We start from the raw sequence: 21,760 nt of genomic DNA on the forward strand, positions 1-21,760 counted from the left end.
ATGAGAAATTCTGTGTCTTGATGACGATCATTGTGCCTTACTTTCTTAATCTTCCTGTTAAGAGAGTATTCAGTGTAGTAAGTGAGACACATGGGTTTTTGTAAAATCAGTTGTCCTAGTGTAAACTTAATTCTGAATATTTAAAATGTAATCCTGCAATTTAATTTGAAATTATAACATGTAAATCATAAGTCTCCAAAAATTATTTTAAACTATGCAGAAACATTTTGAATTGCTGTAGAGGCAACTGCTTTTTTTTCACGGTCATGACAAACTTGTAAGAATAGGTTTCTTTGTATAATTGTCTACCTGAATGTCATTTTTTTAATGTACAGCACTACTTCATGTGTTTTGCTTTTGCATGTTGCTTTTCTAGTCACTTATGTGGTACACTCCTTACTCGCGTGCATGCAGCTTCCAGCAAAAAAAGTACAAAATAAATGTGCCTTTTGACACCTATTTACATTTTACTTTTAAAACTTAGGAGACATCTATTTTGTAGACTGTAATGCTGGGGCAGGATTTCTTATCTGCTGCAGACTTCTGATGTTGTAAACCACTAATACAGCTGTGTGCGCCAATGTAATGACATAAGATCTTTTTTCTACCTCCTTATGTCATAATGGAAAAGCTGTACCTCCTTGGTCAGTGTGTAGAGACGTAGAAACTGAATTTCCTGACTTGAATTAATTTTCAATCTGACTCTAGCTGTAAAAGCCAAATCAGTCTCCACTTCACTTAGTGCTAAGTTTAGGAAGGATTCTCTCAGATACTCCAGTATTTTTTAAATTGGTTATTGCTAAGATTAAATGTCAAATGTTTTCTATACAGTCATAGGCATATGTTGGGACATAGGAAATCTTGTGTAGCAGGACAAGAAATAATTTCAAGCAGGTTAGATTAAATGTATTTGATTTATGGCATATTATGGAGACAACATAATGTATTAAATCCAGGTGCATATAATACTACAGTCTAGATAACAATTTACAAGAAAATTGAATGTTTGTATTTAGGAAGCCATACTTTCTTGGGCCAGAAAAACTTGAGAAACCCACTAATCCAGCATGTTAAACTTTTAGTTTGGCTTATATTTACTTGTATGTACAATAAATTCACAGCCAGATTGGAAATTTATTGCTGTTTTGATAAACATATAACTATAATGATAGTATAGGATATTTTCCCTTTCATCTGAAATTCAGCAGAACAATTTGTTGCAATTCTTGGCTAGGCTATTTTACATCAAATTAAATACCCATTAGGTACAGTAATTTCTAGAGTGGGAACCACTGGTGATGCAATAGTTACTGCTTATTAAGTCAGTTTTCTTGAAAATGGTTCAAGAGAAATTTTCACTTCAGGTTCTTTACACAATCACGCACTTGTGTATCATGTTATGGGAACAGTTTGTTGGATGGGTGCCATCGATAGTGTCACATTCTTGCTGTTGCCATCAGTGAACATCACTGTGCACCAAGTGACAGAAGGGAGGAATAGGCAACAGTGTTATTCTAGTCCACTAAGTGTGAACTTAAAAAAACAAAACAAAAACAAAAAAAAAAGCAGTAGAATTTTTGTACAATAATTCTACTTAAGTATTATAAAACGGAACAATGCCACTTAATTTCCATTTTAATCTAAAACTCTCAATTGTGTTGCATTCTAAAGTTCATTTTGCCATTTTTCATTGAGCTAAGTGGTTAACAACACTTCTGTCTTACTAGGAACAACAAACTGTATACACAAAAATGCATTACTATTTTTTTTTAATTTAAAAGGCATTAAAATATTTGTATGCTTTAAGAGCATGTTTTGATCACAGACCTGGCACTTTAGTAGTTTGAGCTCTCTAGGTTGAAAATAAACCGTAATCATACAGAGAAGGTGTCTCCATCCTGTGTAGTGTGTGCATGTTTTCTTACGGTATGTTATTCTAACTCCCAGGGGCAGTCTGCAGCAAAACGACAAGGAAAATTTAAAAAGGTACTGAATGTCAGTTTTTGGAAAAGATATGCTTAAGTCTTTTTGCATATAACTTAGAGAATTTTTCTATTAGTATTATACTTAATTTTTCATTGTCTCCCTCAGCTGCCTTCTCTTATGTAGTCTTGAATTATCCACTTCACGCCTTAAGCAACCTCTGCTGTTAGACCAACAAAATATTACTGTAATATCAAGTTACACTTGAGCACCCAGATACTTCTGTGATAGTGCCTTAAAAATGCGTGTATAATGAGTCACTCTGTAACTCCTTTTCTTTATTATATACTACTCCCCCATTCTCTCTCTCTAAAGTGCTTGGAGTCAAGATTTTCCATGGCAAATATTTTGCCTTCCATCTTGTCTCTTAATGAATGCACTGAAATTTTAACTTAAAGTTTATGATATAAAGCATGGTATCCAATCCCTCCTCACCACTAACTGGATGTATTTCTTTGAGGCTTAGGTGTACTGAAACGTAGACTGGATGTGGCACTAGAAAACATACTGCAGCAAACAACACTGCTTTTGCGGGGAGGGGGACTAAATGACCTAATAGACTTTTCCATCTCTAGGGGCTAGTCTACACTTACCAGCCGGGTCGACGCGGTGAATTCGACTTCTCGGAGTTCGAACTATCACGTCTAATCTGGACGCGATAGTTCGAACTCCGGAAGCGCCGGGGTCGACTCCGGTACTCCACCACTGCAAAAGGCGGTGGCGGAGTCGACCTTGGAGCCGCGGACTTCGATTCCGCGGCGTCTGGACGGGTGAGTAGTTCGAACTAGGGTACTTCGAATTCAGCTACACTATTCACGTAGCTGAACTTGCGTACCCTAGTTCGATCCCCGCTCTTAGTGTAGACCTGCCCTAGCTTCTGTGATCTTCTTAAACAAAGCATAAACATAGCTTAATGTAGATTAATTTAATTTTGACAAAGTCAGCCTGTTCATGGAACAGTAGAAATCATAATTGGAGCTCATTGTATAATCTACAAAAAACTGTCATTTTCCTATCTAGTATCGTTCATGTAAAGAAATTAAATGATAAAGTAACATTGGAATGTGTAAGTGTTTTCAGTAAAATGAGCATTTTATTGTAGTACGTATTGTAACATTCTGCCAGCAGATGGGCAGTTGAAAACCAAAGGAAGATGATTGATCTTTTTTAAAAGGGCTGCGTCATTCACTTCAGTTCTTTCCTGACTCCCAGCTGATGTAGGTTACTTATGTCTGGCTAACTTACTTTCCCACCCTTTCATCTGCCTCTTCTAAAGTGACATGATTACTTTGCCTCCTATTTTCTTTTCTCTCTGTGGAGTCTGTTTCCAGGCTCGGGAAGGAAATCATACCTAGTTGCATATCTCTACCTTTCATTAATCTGATGGGTTGGAGTTTTGACTGGGGAAGAGAAGAAGGATGTGGGTCATGGAAATTACCAGATCTATGCAATATATTCTACACCTCTGCTGTATTTGCTAAGAGCCTGTAAGGTTGAGAGGCTGCTATCTTTGTTGGTCTTGGTATGGATATATCAGTACAAGGAGAAGGTCAGACGATCAAAGAACTTTGATGCAGACTGCTGCCATTTTCCTGTGTTCACTTTTGTATCATCTCTAGAATTAACTATAGCTCATTTAGAAAGAATGTAAAAATCCCCATGTAAATGGATCCTTTTCCTACAGGCTAGGATGTGTTGATCACATTAATTGTGAATCCACAATAAAGGAGCTAATATAGTACTTATTCATAAAACCACGCAGGGTATATTGGATACTAGTGTGATGCTCTCCTCAGGGCTGCCCAGAACAGTAAGCCGCTGTCACCCCACTACCTTAGCAAGAGTGCGCGTTCCTGGAGATTAGACAGTCAGTTCCCTGCCACGCCAGTGTGTCCACCTCACCAACATACTCCTCGAGAGTCTCCCAATCTTAAAATCAATGAAGCAGAGTTCCATCGAGGGGTGTCACTATAGTGTCCAGTCCTTCTCACAGGACACTCTCACAGAAGTTAAGTTTGCTGTCTCCAAATAAATGGTATACACACTAGCCTGTTAGATTAGCTGAGGACTCACTCTGTACTTAAATGTAACAGCATGGAGATGGTTTATAGTAAAACTAAGAATAAGTTTATTAACACAGAACAGAGATTTAAGTGATAATAAGCAGAGATGATAACAGAAAATGCTTACAAACAAAATGAAACATGCTTTATCGTACCTACAACTTAAGTCTAGCAAGTTTGTCTAAAGAACTTTCTCACTTACGGCATCTCCTGGTAGGAGGATCCAGCATTCTCAGAATCGGAAAGTGCTGTCCCCTAAGTAATGGGTACCTATGGGGTACCTCCTTTTTATAGTCCAGTAAACCTTTGAAATGTGTTCTTTGGAAAGTAAACCCTGACAAAGTTCCTCTCCTCTCTTGATGTGTAGATGCCATACTAATCTTCCTCATCCACTGGTGAATCTGCTTTTTCAGTTATCTTAATCACTTTGTTTACATTAAATGTAAATGTACTTCTATTGTCTGCGGCTTCACCTTGCTCAGTTTACATTGGAGACAGACAAAACAACCTTCCTTTGTCAGTGACAAACTTGTTTGTCCGCTCTACTTACATTGCTTGATTGGAAGATATTTTAGTAACCTATTTCTAGCACATGTGTAAAGCATTATGTACACTAACCATACAAACATCACACAATAATATTAATAAACAATCTGTCACCAGTTTGTGATACAAGACACTGTTTGGCTAAATGTTCTAACTATAGTCTGTTGGGTGTGCCCTTTGCTAGTTGGCTTAAAGGGGCTCTTAGGCTCACAACTAGTCCTTAGTCGGTCCTTTAGGAGGGCATGGTAGGTACTAAAAGTATAAGTTTAATGCTACACTTCTGGCTTCCGGGAAACACTTTCCTATCTTGTGGTAGTGGGCAGAGGCAGAGGGGAGGAGAGGGCAGCATGCGGGGTCACACTGGCACACCTCCTCCACCCCCCAGATTTGCTGCTTGCCTTGTACTGAACATGCTCACATAGACAGAGCATACTTGGCAACACTGCTGAAGCCAGCTGCCCTCACTCTGCGCTCCCCCTCCATCAGCAGGGATGGTTCGTGTCTGGTAGTGGAACTACACTCTATACAGACAGAATAGTGGGTCCCATAATAAGATACAATACAATGGAAACTGCCCAGAAAAGGTATTATATGCCCTTGGGATGTTTGGTTAGGGCTACGGAAGAAGAGCATTTCTGAACAGATGTACCACCTCCTCCTGGAGGTGGCTACTAGTTTACTTTCCAGTGTCCCGGTGGTGTGTGGAAGATCCAGTGTCACTCAGAACTCTATAGCTATAGGCCTGGTCCAGAGACTTTGCCACCAAGATTCCCTTACATGTTAATCCTCTTCAGAGGTAGCCTGTGTGACACTTTTGGAGGTTACCTGAGGTGTCCGGGGTGAATCACTACCTCCTACTTACAGTGAGAGAGTCTTGTCTGTGTCTGCCAGGGAAACCCTCCCCAACTACTGGTTGCAGGCAATGCAGGCACTCTGTTCTGCAGTCCATAAGCCCTGTTTGTTCCCGGTGCAGGCTTGCAATTTACATACCACTGAGTACCCAGTCCCTTATTTTCTGGACATGCACATTATATACTGATCCTCTGCCTCCTTGGAAACAATGCATCCCAATTTGCTGGTTTCATCTTAATTCAGCACTCTCCTTCATACAAGGCACTTATCTGTGTCTGTAGTAAAACCAAATTGAAGTTTATTTAACAGAGTTCGAGACAGATTCAAATAAAAACAAGTATAAGGGTTTGGAAACATAAGGTTACAAGTAAAAGAAAAACATGAAAAACACACCTGTGCTTAATAACAGATATGGTATTTCTCATCCATTGGTCAGTTGTTACAGTGCTTGTCCAGTTCAGAAAGATAGGATCCGTCTTTCATGAGACATCCCTGCTGACGGAGTCTCTCCTTTGTAATGGATAAAGTCATGTATTTTTTCTGCTTCTCTCATACAGTTAGACTGCTGTCTCTTACCTCAGGGGTCCCCTATTCAGAGACTTTTCTCGGGATTCTTGTCATTGTAAATCCTCAAGCCTGCACGTGGTACAGACAGTAAACATAGGGCTGGCTTCACGTATGTCCATTGTTCTCAGTGTTGATTGAGTTAGCCCTGAGATCCTTCTTGCCTCAGGTGATAAGTTTCACTTCAGTAATTTTGAAACCCAATATCCTACATGTTACGTAATTCTAAAATTATTTTCCATACAAACATCGCACAATTGGCTATTTCTTAGCTTTCGACAGAGACCACGCATAACCCCCTTTGGTGAAATATTGAGAAGGGGTAACATACCTGCCTTTGCATGTCTGTGTCCCAGCCTCTGACATTTTGCTGCAAGAGGGAACCACTTACAAAGTCCCAGTGTTTTGGGGCAGAAAGTGATGATGATTTTTACTTAGGCAGAAATGCTTGGGGTTCCCATTTTCCAAGCCATGATAACAAACACTCATTTTCTGGCTGCTTCAGGATATGCTGTAGTAAGAGAGATCAGTCTGCTGTGCTTCAGAAGCATCTTTGCCTGAAGTGTCATGGGTCTACAACAACCCATCAGAAGGTGACAGTAGGTTCACTTATATGTAGACCTGCAAAATTTCTAGTCAGTGTTCCTTAAACACTGTTTCTCTAAGCCACTCTATCAAGTTTCCATCAAGGCATTGCAAAACCCCTTTTCTACTGCAGGAGACTTGCTTAAATGATCCATTCTGGAGCAGTCTCCCAAGTCTTACTCCAAAAGGCAGATTCAAGAGACTTATTATCTCTACTCTGTTTTCCTCAGACAGCTTGTGTTTCATATGTTTTTTAAGACTAGGAATTTCTTCCTCTGAGTTCAGTTAATCTTTATGGAGGCCCTTTGCTTTGCGATCAAAGTGGCCAGTTTAAGGGAATTCCTGTGGTCCTGGATCTGTAAAATGCCTGTTTGCATAGTTCCATTTGTGTGGCCCACAAGAGGTCACTTAAACATTGTATCAGAGTTGCTATTGGTAGTTTAAATGCTTGTCTTTCACCTGTTGACAGCTTCCAAGTGTTTGCCAAGATCATTGTGGCTATAGTAGCCAGCCTTCCTGAAGGAGGTATTCTTTGTCCAACTATACCTTCACTACAGAAATCACTCGGGGTATGTCTCCACTGAAAACGCGATAGTGGAACAGCTTTACTTCAGTGCAGACATGCTGATAGGTGGGGTTTTCTCATCGGTGTAGGTAATCCACCTCCCTGACAGGCAGTAGCCAGGTTAACAAGAATTCTTCCATCCACCTAGTGCTATCTACATTGGGATAGGGTGGCATAGCTGTGTCTCTCAGGGATATGGATTTTTCACACCCCTGAGAGATGTAGTTATGCTGATGTAAGTTCCCAGTGAAGACAAACCTTGAGACAAACCACTCATGCGTTGAGCAGTGGTCTAATCCTCACTGGAGCTATGAAGAAGGGCACTATGTTTACTATTGCACCTTCTCCCTGAAAGGCTAGACTGAGGAGTGAGATTGGATGCAAAGTAGAAAAGGATGTCCCAAGTATGGGTTCCATTCTAACTGTAGCTTCACAGACACTGTTTTTCTCCATTCAGGGCTTTTCCTGTCTTGCTTTTCAGCAAACCCAGACTTAACAGTTTCCTATCTCTGGTGGCTGCAGGACTTATAGACTCATAGAAGTTTTCTCTTAGAGGTGGCTTCAGATTGGCTGTGGTTACAACAGATGAGTTTCTGGGGTTGAACCCACCATAAAGGGGTTCAGGGCTGCTGGTCCCTAGCAGAGAGTTTCTGCCAGTCAACTGAGAGAAGAATAAATTGATTTTACAGCATGTACGTTCTTCCACATGTCATGGCCTGAAGGACAAAGTATTCAGTATCCACACAGAACCCAACTGCAATTGTTTACATCAGCTGTTTTGGGCACATGGAATTGGAATGAAGATGGAAGCCCACTGATTTTTCTTTTGGGCAGTGAGAGAGTTGTTCTGGTACCCCACTCACGTCGTGGGCTTTTTAGCAGCAGGGCATAATGGCTGAGCTGTACTTGGAATAATCAGGAAAATGGATTCTATGTGTCTCTCATGTACTCTTGTGTAAAAGCAAGGGATGCACCAACTGGTTTTAAATGGCCATCTGCGTAAACAGAAGTCTCGAGCAGAGGTTCCTAAACTTGTTTTTGCTGTGCCCCCCTTCAGAGATTTATGTCCCATGCACAACCCTTCTTTGTTCCCCTTCTCTCTCCTCCACAGTCCTGCCCATCCCTCTTGCTCTCACTCTCCCAGCCTGCTGCCCTCTTCTGCAGACCCTGCATCTGCTGGCTCCAGGTGCATCCTCCATGCTGCTGCTGGCCAGACCTCACTCCCTTTGTTGCTGCCTGCTGCCACCATTCCAGCATCCAGGGCACATGTGGGGTGTGAGGTGGAGGGGCTCTCAAACCCTTCATCGTTGCCTTTCCTTGTGCACTAGCTGCCTTCGCCACTGCTTCTGCTGCTCGGAAATAGCAAGACACTATTGTTCTGCTTCGCAACAGGTCATCACTCTCCCCAATAACCTCAGCACACCCCACACTGTGAAAACCTATGCTCAGGGCAACAGTTGTCTTAACTTTTTGAGCTGAGCCGCCCTCTTTTTGAGTTCAGGGTGTGGGAAGACATATGTGATGATATCTGGGGACAGAGCCAGCAGTGGGCATGGAGGCATTGACGCTGACCCATGGGCTGGGCGGTCCACTGAGATGAGTTGGGGTGGAGGTGGTGCTCCCCTCACCAAGCTGCCCTAAACATTCCTCCATACCCCCCCCCCCAGAGGGGGGCGCACCCCACAGTTTGAAAACCTCTCCTTGAGGGAAATGTAGGCAAGGATGTCTTAATGTGTTGGAGGTCTGGCATAGCCTATGCCTTTCCCCATCTTCCTGTTTTTGGAGAACTTTGGATAAGAATGGGAAGGAGTGTTTGTGTTTTAAATATTTATATTTTTCTTTTTCTGAGCCTCTTTTACTATTTGCAAATTCAGCTGGTGCCTTTATGAGAAATTGCATACATTCAGATGGCCTAGAGAGAGATCCTGTGCAATGGAAAAATGCAATGTGAAATACGTTGCTTGAATTTTAAAGCTGACAATGGTTTTTTTAGTAAGCCAACTGTATGTGTATGCATGTTCTCCTGGAGTATTTCATGTGAAAACTGTGATGGTGAATTAGAATAACCTTATTATATGTAATTATTTGCCTGGTACGTCAGACAAATGTATAATTAAAGTCTCTGTTTTGAAAATCTTAGTCCAACTAGACAGATATGAGAGGGAAAGTAGACAGATATAACTGAGAAAAGAGAATGAGACTAAAAAAAGTGTGTCATGAAGCTGACATCTGACCTCCACTTGAATTTTTGTTGAGTAGTGGGGGGAAAAATTTGGTGGAATAGATGGTAAAATCTTAATACTATTTTAATGTTATCTGTATGCTATCATAATTAAATTTGGTGACACTTCTATTATAATCCTTGTTTAAAGATGATGTAATACAGGTATAAATATTTTTCTTCAGCATCTAATTTGGCACAGATGGCATCAGGCCAGGAGCACTTTTTCCTTCAAGGTTTTAGCTGCTATGATTAAGTTACATAAAATCTTAAGATGAGGCAGATCTGAAAAAGTGTTAATGTCTGCTATGACTCAAAAATAAGATGTTTGATTTGTATCTGATATAACTCAATTTCTTCCACTTGTACCAAATTTAGCAAACAATTGTGGTTAAATTCCACTCCACAGTTGCCTATATTTTGATGGCAAGTGAAGTAATTCTTGTATGTATACAGTTTGTAGTTCTGCAAAAACACTTTGAGACTTACCGACTCTAGTTGCATATTATATAAATAATTTCATAAGTTGTAATATTTCTTAGTTTGCCGTGAGAGATGAGAATAGCTGTGACATTTAACTCTGAGAGTAAGTGCCACACATTGAGAGACTTCCTTTATTAAGGTAATTTTTTCTGAAGATAATATATTAAATGTCTAAATTCAGTTTTACAGTATATCATAGTAACTCAGTTGCTATGATATAACATAATTTAAAAAAAAACAACCACCTTTATATAAACAAGAATTCATTATTTGTCCAGCAGTGGCTCTTGCACATGTTCTTTGAGTAAGGTTTTGAAAAAGTGCTGCTTTAAAAAAAAAAAAAAAAAAGTTTATTCAATATCTAAGTCATAGCTGTTAGTCCTAGTCAGTCAGTTCATTTCCTTCATGCATTTGTATCTGCCACCAATTTTTTTTAAATGTTAAGATTAAAGTTGATAGAAATTAATGAAACTAGGATCTTGTTTTCGCATACAGCGCCACACCAGTGCAGTTTTTCCTGTCAGTGTATAATCCACCTCACCGAGAGATGTTAGCTGGCCTGGACTAGCAGCTAGGAACCCCCAGCATCTACCCACCTCACCTCCGGGAACCACCTCTAGCCCAGCCCTGAAGGCAGCACAGAAGTGAGGGTGGCAATCTTGGGACCCCCCCTCCCCTCCCCTCCCCACAAACAGCAACTTTGCAGACCTGCCCACCCCCATGATCCCATTTGGGGTCAGGACCCCCTCGATTAGAACACTGAGAAATTTCAGATGTAAACATCTGAAATTGTGAAATTGACCAATTTTAAATCCCTCTGGCCGTGAAATATACCAAACTGGACCATGAATTTGGTAGGGCCCTAGTTATCTATTTATATAGCAATAAGATGAAGCTTTTGATCTACATGTTTCTAGCACAAGCTTAGTATTGTAATGTAGTGGGTCTGTACACTCAGATTTAATATTCTTTTTGGGGGGAGCCTGTTTAAATACTGTAACATCATTAAAAGCAAAAAATTGATAGTGTGTACTGTAATGTATGTTAGATGGTCTGTGATGAAACCTGACACTGGTTTACTCAGAAGTGATGGGATTTAAATTACACAAGAAAAATGTGTGTATCAAAACAGCTGTTTGTTGAGATCAACATTGATCCTTTCAGTTGAGATTTTTTTTCACACCTTGATGACTGTATATATCAGGTTTGGTCTGGAGATTGATATATCTCCATAAACCACATTATTGTAGTCTTCCTATATTTGAAAACAGAAAATAATTTTAAAATGTTACTGTTTAGCTTTTTATCTGAATATGAATACACCAGTCCTGTAGTAGCAGCTTGGAAGAAATTTCAGTGGCTCAAGAGAGATATACTTATGAGTTTTATGGCATGTTGATGACTTTATTAATAAAACGTTTTGTTAATAATTACCCCCCCCCCCCCCCCCAAATAAACAAAAAAAAAACCCTTATTCACTCACATGTTTTGTCCCCAAACTTTAGAGGACAGGAGCTTTACCTAATTTTATCTTTACCTTTTTACCCCACTTACCTGCTTTCCTGAAGACCGTCTCCATAACTCCCTTTAACAGTATGTGAATACAAAAATGTTAAGCTTTGACACCTTGGTAAAGAAAATAGAACTGCTTTAAGGCGCATTGAGGCCATGTGATAGTTAAAGCCATATTAAAAGGGTGTGCCTGCCCTATAGCCTTCCTTGCTGGCCAGCATGACTCGGCTGCACCCTACCTCAATTTCCGCTTCACTGAAGGCCCTTTAAAGTTCACACAGTCCAGATATTCAGATATTCCCCCTCTGGGGTCCAGTTTATTAAGTCCTGCACAAAGTCTTTCAAAATAGAGGTCAAACCTACAAAGTCTTCACCTCTGTTTCAGCTGAGCCCAGCTCCTCCCCCTGAGCGGGGGTCTGTCCTCACTCTTTAAAATTCATTTCTTTTGTCCCAATCTCAAGCTGGGCGCAGCCCATCCTCCCTGAGAATCTGCCTTCCTGCTCTCCCAACACCTTTTGCCTGGAGCTTGGCCCTTCTCCACAGGCCTTCCTTGCCGTTGTTTCCCCGCTGCTGACTCAGGGCCCTGCAGGAGCCTTCTTCCTCCTTGCAGTGTCTGCAGGCATCTTGCAAACCATCTCCAGCTGTCTCCCCCTTTATAAGACCCAGGTGCCCTCCCTTAAGACCAGGTAGGCAGCCTGTAATCCGTCCAGGGGCACTGGCCTGCTTCCTTTCTTGCAGGGGTCAGTCACCTTGTTACAAGCCCATTTCTGAAAACTTGGAAGCAGGGGCGGCTCTAGACATTTCGCCGCCCCAAGCACGGCCGCATGCCGCGGGGGGCGCTCTGCCGCTCGCTGGTCCCGTGGCTCCGGTGGACCTCCCGCAGGGTCCACTGAAGCCGTGGGGCCAGCGGACCCTCTGCAGGCATGCCGCCGAAGGCCGCCTGCCTGCCGCCCTCCTAGCGATCATCAGAGTGCTCCCCGTGGCATGCCGCCCCAAACACGCGCTTGGCGTGCTGGGGCCTGGAGCCACCCCTGCTTGGAAGAAACCCTGGGGAGGTGGGAAATTGGGTGCGTCTCCAGAGAAAGTTGAACCATTCAGAGGTTCTAAAGACTAATCCTTTGCTCTCAGGCTCCAACTTCCAGGCATGTAACTGCTTGCAATCATTTAGCACTTTTTGCATTGTAAGATAAAAGAATAGAAATGTAGTCCATTCCACCATGTAGTTGATTTTTTTTTTCTACCACTAGGATGTAATTACTGTTCATTATCATCTGATACCATCACCAACAAAGACTAAGAATGGCAGCAAGGAGAAAGAAAGGGAACCAGAAAAAGAAAAAGACGTAAAGGAGGAATTTGCTGAAGCTTTGAGAGATCTGAAGATACAATGGATGACTAAGTATGTCTTTTGTAGTTTCCGTAACCAGTCATAGCATAACAGGGATAGCTCAATGGTTTGAGCATTGGCCTGCCAAACCCAGGGTTATGAGTTCAATCCTTGAGGGGGCCATTTGGGGATCTGGGGCAAGAATCTGTCAGGGTTCGTACTTGGTCCTGCTAGTGAAGGCAGGGGGCTGGACTTGAAGTCCTATGAGATAGGTATATCTCCATATATTATACCTTTTCTATTTTGTTAATACTAGAAGAAATGGAAGTTTGAGTACTAGGATAATTAAACTTGTGATATCAGAAGACCAGTCTCTCACTGTTGCACTGCCTCCTGATTAGTACATGCAGAACCAGCATATTCATTTCATCCCTCTTTTTGGCTAGGCTGGATACCAGTGACATGTATAATGAATTGAAAGAAGCCTTTCCTAATCATCTTCCCTTGTATGTTGCAAGACTCCATCAGCTGGATTCTGAAAAGGTGAGTTGTTTTTTTAATACAGTATTTGTTTCACTCTATCTTGCCTTGAGACAGGAGATTAAATCTGAAGATTTCTCCTTTACTGTTCTTCACAGATGCCTAGACTTGACATGACTGCTGTGGCTATACTTTTAACTTACTCAGAATCAAAAGCATTTACCATTTACAAACCAGTGCATTTTTACAAGGCTATAAATGTGAATGCTTAGCATCTCTTTCATTGTTCCCAGCATATCAGAGAAACAGCTTGATTGGCTTATTGGTTGTTTATGGAAAAAAATAGTGAGGTAAAGTAAAATTTAAAGAAATGAGTTTTCTATCTAGTTCTGAAAGGAGTAAAGTTGCTTATTTATTGAGGGAATGAATTTCATCGTTTAGTTTTTTCTCCTGTTAAATGTCTTTTGCTTTCATGAACTCCTCATGATGACTGACAGTTTCCAGTGGAATGTGGCTGATTTGGGTAGCTAGGACCAAACCCAGTGACATTTACCTGGGGAGGCATTGCAGAAACCAGAGCACTGGGGTCAGATCAGTGTGACCAGTGTTGCTAACTACACAGGTTGGTGCATTTTGTGCCAGGTGTAGGTTTTTCAGATTCCAGGGCTTTATTTCTACATATGAGTTGCTATAATCAAGCTTGGAGTCTGTGAATGCAAGGAGCACTGTGGACAGATTAGTGTCTAATGTTGAACTCTTTAAAAAGAGAATGTTTCAGTCCCGCTGCTCATTGTAGATACTTGAAGTATATCAAAGCACTTCTGTATGTGTATACTTTTCAAACGTGAATGCTCAATCAATATCCTTTTATATAAAAGGGTTCTGGTTTTGTTTTACTCTAGGGAGACTTACAAAGTACTGAACTCAGTATTTGTAGCTCTAGCTTCTAGGAGAGCTCCCTCAGATGACACCTTCTTCTCCCCTTGAATAGCCATTCAGATGTATACAGTTGGAACCTGTTCCATCATTTGATACTGGCTGAAGGATGGAGAGCGATTCCTTCCTTCTCGTTGTCAACACAGCTGAGCAAAGTATTTTCGCAGTCTCTCACTGATTAAATCTTATTTCCAAGACCTAGTACAGTCTGATGTATGGGTCGGGTGACTTCTTGTTAATTCCATTTTCTGGGAATGGATCATCTAGCAATGGCTTGGCTTAATAGTGACTTATGTTGCTTTCGGAGATCTAATCCAAAAATCAATGAGCTTAGCCATAAACTGTAACGCCCTTACAGATGGTTTCTTCATGAGATAGACTAACTGTTCTTGAGGTGTAGGGTCTGCTCACGTCTTTCAAGTGAATAAGTGCTTACCCTCCATTTTCAAAGGTACACTGCTGTGATCCTTAGCAGATGGTGGTGTTGTCCTCTTCCTATAGCAGATAGCTGTTGCACAAATTCTCTCTGTTCATCTATTTCATGTTCATCACCATGATAGTGTGAGCTCCTAACATTCCACCTCCTTCCTCTTCTTTTGGTGCTAATTCTTTCTTTTGCAGGGTGCACCACCTCACACTTTATACAAAACTTCAGAAGCATAATTTCCTTTATGCATAGGAAGGCTGGATTCTGTATCCCTAGCTGGCTTGTCTCAAATCATGATCAGCTCTTTGGATGCTGTCTGTAACCCCATTCTTCATCATTCTTGTGTCACTAAGATTGTAAGGTTGGTCTTGTGGTTTTGCCTTCTGGTTAAGGCACTGTACTGTGACTTGGGATATCTGGGATCAGGCCCCAGATCCCTCACATACCTTGTGTGATGTACTGGGTCTTTGCCATCTATAAAATAAGTACTGACACTTTCATTGTCTGTCTTGCTTATTTAGATTGCAAGCTCTTTGAAGCTGGGATCTCCATCTTACTATTTAAAATCTTAAGAGTTTAAGGTCAGGAGAGACCTAGATCATCATCTGATCTTCTGCACATCAGAGGCCACTAAACGCCGTCCAGTTCCTGCTCAATTGAGCCCAATAACCTGGATTAAAGTATTACAGCCCTCAGGAAACTAAACTGTCATGTGGCACAGGCAAAGCATAGGCGGGACTGAGGTCCACCAGTGCCCAAGGCCTTGCAATGAATGTCAGGGAAATGATTTGGCAGGATACCCTGATAATCCTAACAAGTGACCCACACTCCAGGCTGCAGAGGAGGGTGAAAAATCCAAGTTTGACCTGGGAGAGGGGAGGGGTTTACTTCCCAAACCTGAAATGGCAATTTGACTCTGAGCATGTGAGCAAGATCCACCAGCCAGATATGAGAGAATTTTCTCTACTGCCTCAGAGCACCAGCCTGCCTGTCCAATATCCCATCTCCAGCCGTGGCAGTCTGTGCTTCAGAGGCACAAAACAAGCCCAGAGCACCTTGGAGGTGGGGAAAAATATTTTCCTTCCTGAGCCATGTCGACCATGGGAAGCTTGTTGGGGCCTATAGGCACTACTGGAATATAAAGAAAATAGTAACCTCTTTGTGTCAAGGACGTTTAAAATATGGGTTTGTATGGCACTAAGCACAATATGACCTCAATCCTGTCTAGACTGTAGAAATGTTAAATAAGTAAATAGATTTCAGAAACTATTGTATTGCCATGTACTTGTGACTTCAGTAATGTTTAATAATATTAAGTGTTAAATGGGGTGACTTCGTTTTGCCAGTCTCACATTTTTTTATTCCTTTTTCATTCAGGAACGAATGAAAAGGCTCGATGAAATTATTGAAGCTGCAAATACTGTTATCTCGCATATTGATCAAACAGCGTTAGCAGTTTATTTTGCCATGAAGACTGATCCCAGGCCTGATGCAGCTACTATAAAAAAGTACCTAACCAGTAAATACTCCTTCTTGCATCCTATTTCTGTAGTCTATAAATATAGTTGCCTTTTCTACATACAAGTATTCTAAAGGATTCTGAACGCTGATCTAGAATTGTAATATTTTGAGACTTGGGTTCAAACTTGAGTTCAAGTGGAAACAGGTATTTGAGACAAGTACGTTTAGAGTTTTGTGCATTTCAGAATGCAGAAAGACACTGAAAAACTAATTTTGCTCAGAAGAGCTCAGATAAGATTACAAAGGATGGCTTTCAGATCAGAATTGAGATACATGGGCAAAGCTGTGTGGGAAAGTTTGTACTCTGCTTAGTCTCATCAAATTCATAAACATTCAGAATAATCAGTGAACTGGTAGTATTTGGATAACAAGGCACTCCTGTAGGAATAAGTGCAGGGTTTTGCATGATACGATGGGATCCTCAAAATTCTTGAAGGATGGTTCCAAGATGCTAGAGAACAGTACTTGTTGTTTGATAAAGCCACTTTTGAAGAGCTCACAAGTGTTTATAGAGTGAGTCAGGAAAAAGAGACTGGTAACCATGGCTATATCTGTATTCAAATATGGTCTTTTTCTCTGTGGAGTTAGTACACAGTAACATTCTTTTGGAGTGTCAGTATGTTCAGTAGAAGGTCAGCACTTCAAAGATGACAATGCACTACATTTTTTTTAATGATTGATTTCAAAAGCCCCTTTTACGCTGATCCATTTTGACTGGAGAATAGCAAAGAGCAGCTAATTTGAAGTTTAGGGGCTGTAAACGGAGGTTTGTTACATATTGACCTTGGTTAATTAAATCATTAACCTAGTTGCTTGGAGTGGCTTGTACATAACACTGTATTTGCTGGATTTAAAAATAATTAAGCATTTCCATTCTAAGCATTTCTTGGTAGAGTCAACCAAATGATCTGGTAATCTTCTAACATCTGAAACTGAGAACCAAATTCAGTGCTGGCTTAAGTGGATGCAGTTCCTTTGAAGTCCATGTTGGCTTACATTAACAGTGGATTGGCCCTCTTTCCATACTACCAAGAACTAATAAAATATATTACTAGATCCTGACTTCTTGTTAAATTCTTAAAATTTGGCTTGCACTTCTGTTCAAATACCAGAGGCAATTCAGTTGCGCCTGAACCTATAGGCTTGGTTAGAATCTGTACGTTGTGTAATGTACACTAACTATATTTTGAGCCAGTTTAGAATGATGGGAAATAGTTTATTTTCAGAAATGCTGTATTTTAATAGGGTAGCTGAAAATTGCTTCTACTTCTAGTGTAAATACTAATCAACAAGTGTGTTTAGTTTACTGTGATTTTTAAGGCAAAGTTAAATTATTGGCTCTTGATTAAAACAAATAGCTGCAAGAGACACCTTGTATTTGTGTTCAAATTCGTAATGTAGTGATATGGAAAAACAGAAGTCTACCTTAGTGGATGCCCTTTGTCGGAAAGGAAGCGCACTAGCAGACCAACTTCTCCATCTGCAGGCCCAAGATGGGGCTGTTTCAAGTGATGCTGAAGGTAAAGATGACGATCAAGAGAGCTGCATAGGTGTTCTGTCAGAGACTTTCTGGGAAACAACAAAATGGACTGATCTTTTTGACACTAAGGTAAGAGGACCAGCAGAAATTCTAAATTTTGCACTCTTGTGATGGAATTTAACACCACTTTTGTGTGTGGCTTCCAGGCATCTCTCCCTTCCACTCCCTAGTTCTGTCCCCATATGTTGTGCCAGCCTCTCTCAAACGTTTTTCCTCAGGTGGGATCTCTCCTAGGCTGTTAAATCCAAGGCAAATAAATCTGTCTGCTCTGTGTGTATACAAATGGGGAGGGTATGGAGCAGTAACTGCAGACTTTTATTAACAACCTGCTTCATTTATCAAGTTTCTAGTTTACTATTCCCTTCAAGGAATAGTTCAATTGCTGTCCAATACAGCACTTCTAGCCCTTCAACAGAAATGTGTACAGCCCTGTTCTGTGCTGGTCATGAGTCCATAGCATTTTCTACATTAAGAATGAAAGAAAACCCTGTGTTCCTTAGCTGTGAGTAAGGGCTGCAATGGGAGAAGTTGAATTACCACTTGTAACCTGTTAGCAAGTTCTTATCAGGGTAAGGTCCCTGTGTCCTTCAGCATAGCTGTTTCAGAGGAAACCATAAAATCCCAGTAATACATATGATTATGTAACTGATTGAGTTATTACAAATTTCCTTCTTAAACTGGTGTGTTGCTATGCACTGTTAGAATAATTGCTATGTTCCACATCAGACATGGCTGTATTTCAGTGGTGAATGAATTTTTTTCCATATATTTATATGAATTTCAGTTAGTACAGCGCTTTGGAATCATTTGAGATGAAAACTGTTGAATAAATCAGAAGAAATGTTATTCCTTTATTCCTTCCTGACCCCCACTGATGATTCAGCCTAAAGCCTGAAGCAGGAAGATTGATGATTATTTATTCAAGATAGCTTCTTTGTAGATGTTCTTATTTGTGTACATGTCTTTCATCTTCCTCTGTTGATTCTTAAGCCACAGTGATGTGCTGTGCTCTGCATTAACAACATGCTACACAGTTTGTTTAACTTTCTTGCCTTTTAATTTCAACTGTGCTTTCATATTATGAAAGAGGATACATAACACATTCAGGAGTGTCCAACTGGCCTTCTCTTTATACCATTTAGTATTAGAGCTCAGTGGACCATTTTCAGCAAAATGAAATTTTGTCAAAACATTCTGTTTCATCAAAGCCAAAAATGTTGTGGAGATAAACTGGTGTTGAGCAAGATGTTGTTGGGAGAGACAGAGACAGAGAGACTGTAAGGGACTAGAGAATTGGGATGGGGTGTGCGAGACCGAGATGCAACTCCCTGCTCCGTCTGATTCAGAGTGATACCTGAAATGAAAAAGTGAATCAGGCAGAGCAGGGACTTGAATCTGAGTCTCCATCCCAGGCCGGTGCCCTAACCACTAGTTCTCTCCACACGCAGACATTTAGATTTTATGTTGACACAATTAAGTTTTCACAAAAATGTTTGGAGGATTTTTTTTGTTAATTTCAAAGCACTGAAAGTTGCTGGAGAACAGAATTGTTGTTCTCCAATCAGCTCTTTGCTGTTCCATGTACCTCATATATATCCTTGTACTTTTTTCCTCCTTTACAAACTGAATAGTAGTCTTACCCTTTAATACTTCTTCTTATGGGGAAAACCTTCCCCCGTCTATACATATTCTACTTCTTATCAAGTTTGTGCATTTTCTTGGCCCTTTCCTAGTACTTCCTGGTGATCAGAACTGACATACTATTAAAGAGGCACCGCCAAATTAAAATCTAAACTAAATCTAGAGTAGCCATAACTCTATGCTTTAGAAAGTTATTTGGAAAAATTTTATGTGACGCACATAGTTGGCATTTATCCACTTGATATTTAGGGATCTAAAGTTATCTGTTGTTAATTTTGTTTCAGGGTCTCAATACTCTCTATTTTAATTATTACTATTCTGATACATGGGTCACTAATACCATTGTACGGGATATTTTTGTGACATGGAATTTTTATCTCCATTCTACCCGATGATCTACTCTCTAGACAGACATTTTTATAATAGCTTAATCTTTAAGTACTACTATTCCGTACATACGATATAAACTATCTTTTTCTATGTAGTTTGTGGGAAGGAAAATAATTTCTTACTGATTTTTCTTATCTGACCATATTTCAGAAATCTAAGTTACATTTAGACCTTCTAGTGACAGGCATGCTAGCTTATTTGTTGTCATGCATTCCTCTTCTCCTATCCAGCTTATAAAGATGGTCAAGGGCATAGTGTTTACTGCTCCACCTACTGGGAAGCAAAGGGGTGGGTGGGAGTATGAGTGGGTGTAGACATAAGTATTTTAAAAAATTGTCTTCCTTTCAGTGTTCCCTCTAATTTTTCCCACCCATGTGCAGAATGAATTTGGTGATGTGGACACATTGCCTCCATATTGGTGCACACAACAAAATTCATGTGACGGGGGTGGGGCTGAGGGGTTCGCAGTGTGGGAGGGGGCTCAGGGCTGGGGCAGAGGGTTGGGGTTAGGGTGACCAGATGAGATGAAGATAATATCAGGACATGGGGGGGGGGGGGGGGTTGCGCTGGCGGGGGGGGGGGAAACCAGTGCTGCCGGTGGAGCGAAATATTGGGACAACCACCCAGATATCGGGATGGTCACGATTTTATCGGGACATCTGGTCACCCTAGTTGGGGTGAGGGCTCTGGCCAGTGGTGCAGGTTCTGGGGATGAGGGCTGGGGCAGAGAGTTTCGGGGGTGGGGGGCTGCTCTGGGGTGGGCTGGGGATAAGGGGTTTAGGTGCAGGCTGCCCCGGGGCTGTGACAGGGAGAGAGGACTCCCCGCAGCAGCAGCACCTGGGCTGGGCAAGGAGAGATGCCTCTCCCATGGTCCCAGCCTGGCCTGGACCTGCCGCATCCATGTGAGAGGTGCTCCTCCCCCAGCCCTAACATGCTGCGGCCCGGAGCGCGCCCAGCACTCGCGCCGCATTAGGTGACTCTCTGGCTGTGTGAGCCGGGGAGCATACTGAGAAATCCCAGGAGATGCAAACCACAATATTTGAGGGTTCGGGGCTCTTTTCAGAGCTAATTGAGTCTAGGCTCACGAGCCACCGTCCTCTCCCTGCGTTGCACGCGCCTCGGCAGTTCAGGAAGCCTTTCCGCTCTCCTCCTCCGGTGCAGGTCCTGGTGGGCTCCCAGGTCTGGCTCCTACAGGAGAAAGGACAAGGACAAAGGGCCTAAGAGACACTACCCATCCTCTTCCCACCCACCTGCCCAACCTGATCCTCCCAGAAGCAGTTATTTTGAGGGTGCGCTCCAGGACGGCACCCCAGCCAATGTATTGGATCCAACCCTCCCTTTCTTCAACCGCCTCCGCCCTTTCCGGTTGGCCTGGTCCCACATCACCTTAGACCACAGGGTGCTTGATACGGTTTCTTCAGGCTACACCCTGCAGTTTGCAGCCGAACATTCCTCCTGCCCCCCTTCCCCGTCCCTCTTCAGGGACCCTTCTCACGAGAAACTCCTTGTTCAGGAGATCAAAAACCTCCTTCGCCTGGGGACAGTGGAAAAGGTTCCTCGGACCATGGAAGGCAGAGGATTCTACTCCCGCTATTTGCTAATTCTGAAGGCAAAAGGGGATCTCAGACCTATCCTAGACCAACTTCTTGGAGGGACTTGTTGAGGTGACATAGAAGTTTTGCATAGTCTCCCTGGCCTCCATCATCCCCTCCCTGGACCTCCCTTGAGCGCCAGTGCTCAAGCATCCTCTAAATCGAGGGCAGCCTACCAGTTTACTCTGCACTACCTCCTGCATCTTGCGCTCCAGGAGAGCTTGTCCCTCTCATCAGTCAAGGTCCATTTAGCAGCCATCTCCGCCTTCCACCCGCTGTTGCCCTCGATTTAGAGGATGCTTGAGCACTGGCGCTTCCTCTGCTTCATGTTGGGCCGGTGCCATTTCCAGTTTACGGCAATGCCCTTTGGTCTTTCATCGGCCTCAAGGGTATTCATAAAATTTATAGCGCCACTGGCTGCTTATCTGAGACATTAGGGAGTCCAAATATACCCGTACCTCGACGACTGGTTGATTAAAGGGCTGGTCTCCGGGTCAAGTGCGGAGGTAATTTAACCTGCTTTGTTCCACCT

At 41.9% G+C, this 21,760-nt stretch overlaps 1 protein-coding gene across 2 annotated transcripts in view; it reads left to right on the top strand.

Moving 5' to 3' along the window:
- The window catches only part of TPP2 (tripeptidyl peptidase 2), a 69,055-nt gene that overhangs the window by 40,320 nt on the left and 6,975 nt on the right, over positions 1–21,760 (top strand). Inside the window, exons 24-28 of one of the 2 annotated variants that reach the window (XM_039543582.1) lie at positions 1,948–1,986; positions 12,622–12,773; positions 13,148–13,244; positions 15,922–16,052; positions 17,467–17,674. In XM_039543582.1, coding sequence (XP_039399516.1) covers positions 1,948–1,986; positions 12,622–12,773; positions 13,148–13,244; positions 15,922–16,052; positions 17,467–17,674 — 627 coding nt within the window. The remainder of the gene's footprint in view (positions 1–1,947; positions 1,987–12,621; positions 12,774–13,147; positions 13,245–15,921; positions 16,053–17,466; positions 17,675–21,760) is intronic. The other variant, XM_039543592.1, reaches the window with a different exon arrangement.

Source organism: Mauremys reevesii, linkage group 1, assembly GCF_016161935.1.
Source record: "Mauremys reevesii isolate NIE-2019 linkage group 1, ASM1616193v1, whole genome shotgun sequence".
In the NCBI taxonomy this organism is placed as follows: Eukaryota; Metazoa; Chordata; order Testudines; family Geoemydidae; genus Mauremys; species Mauremys reevesii.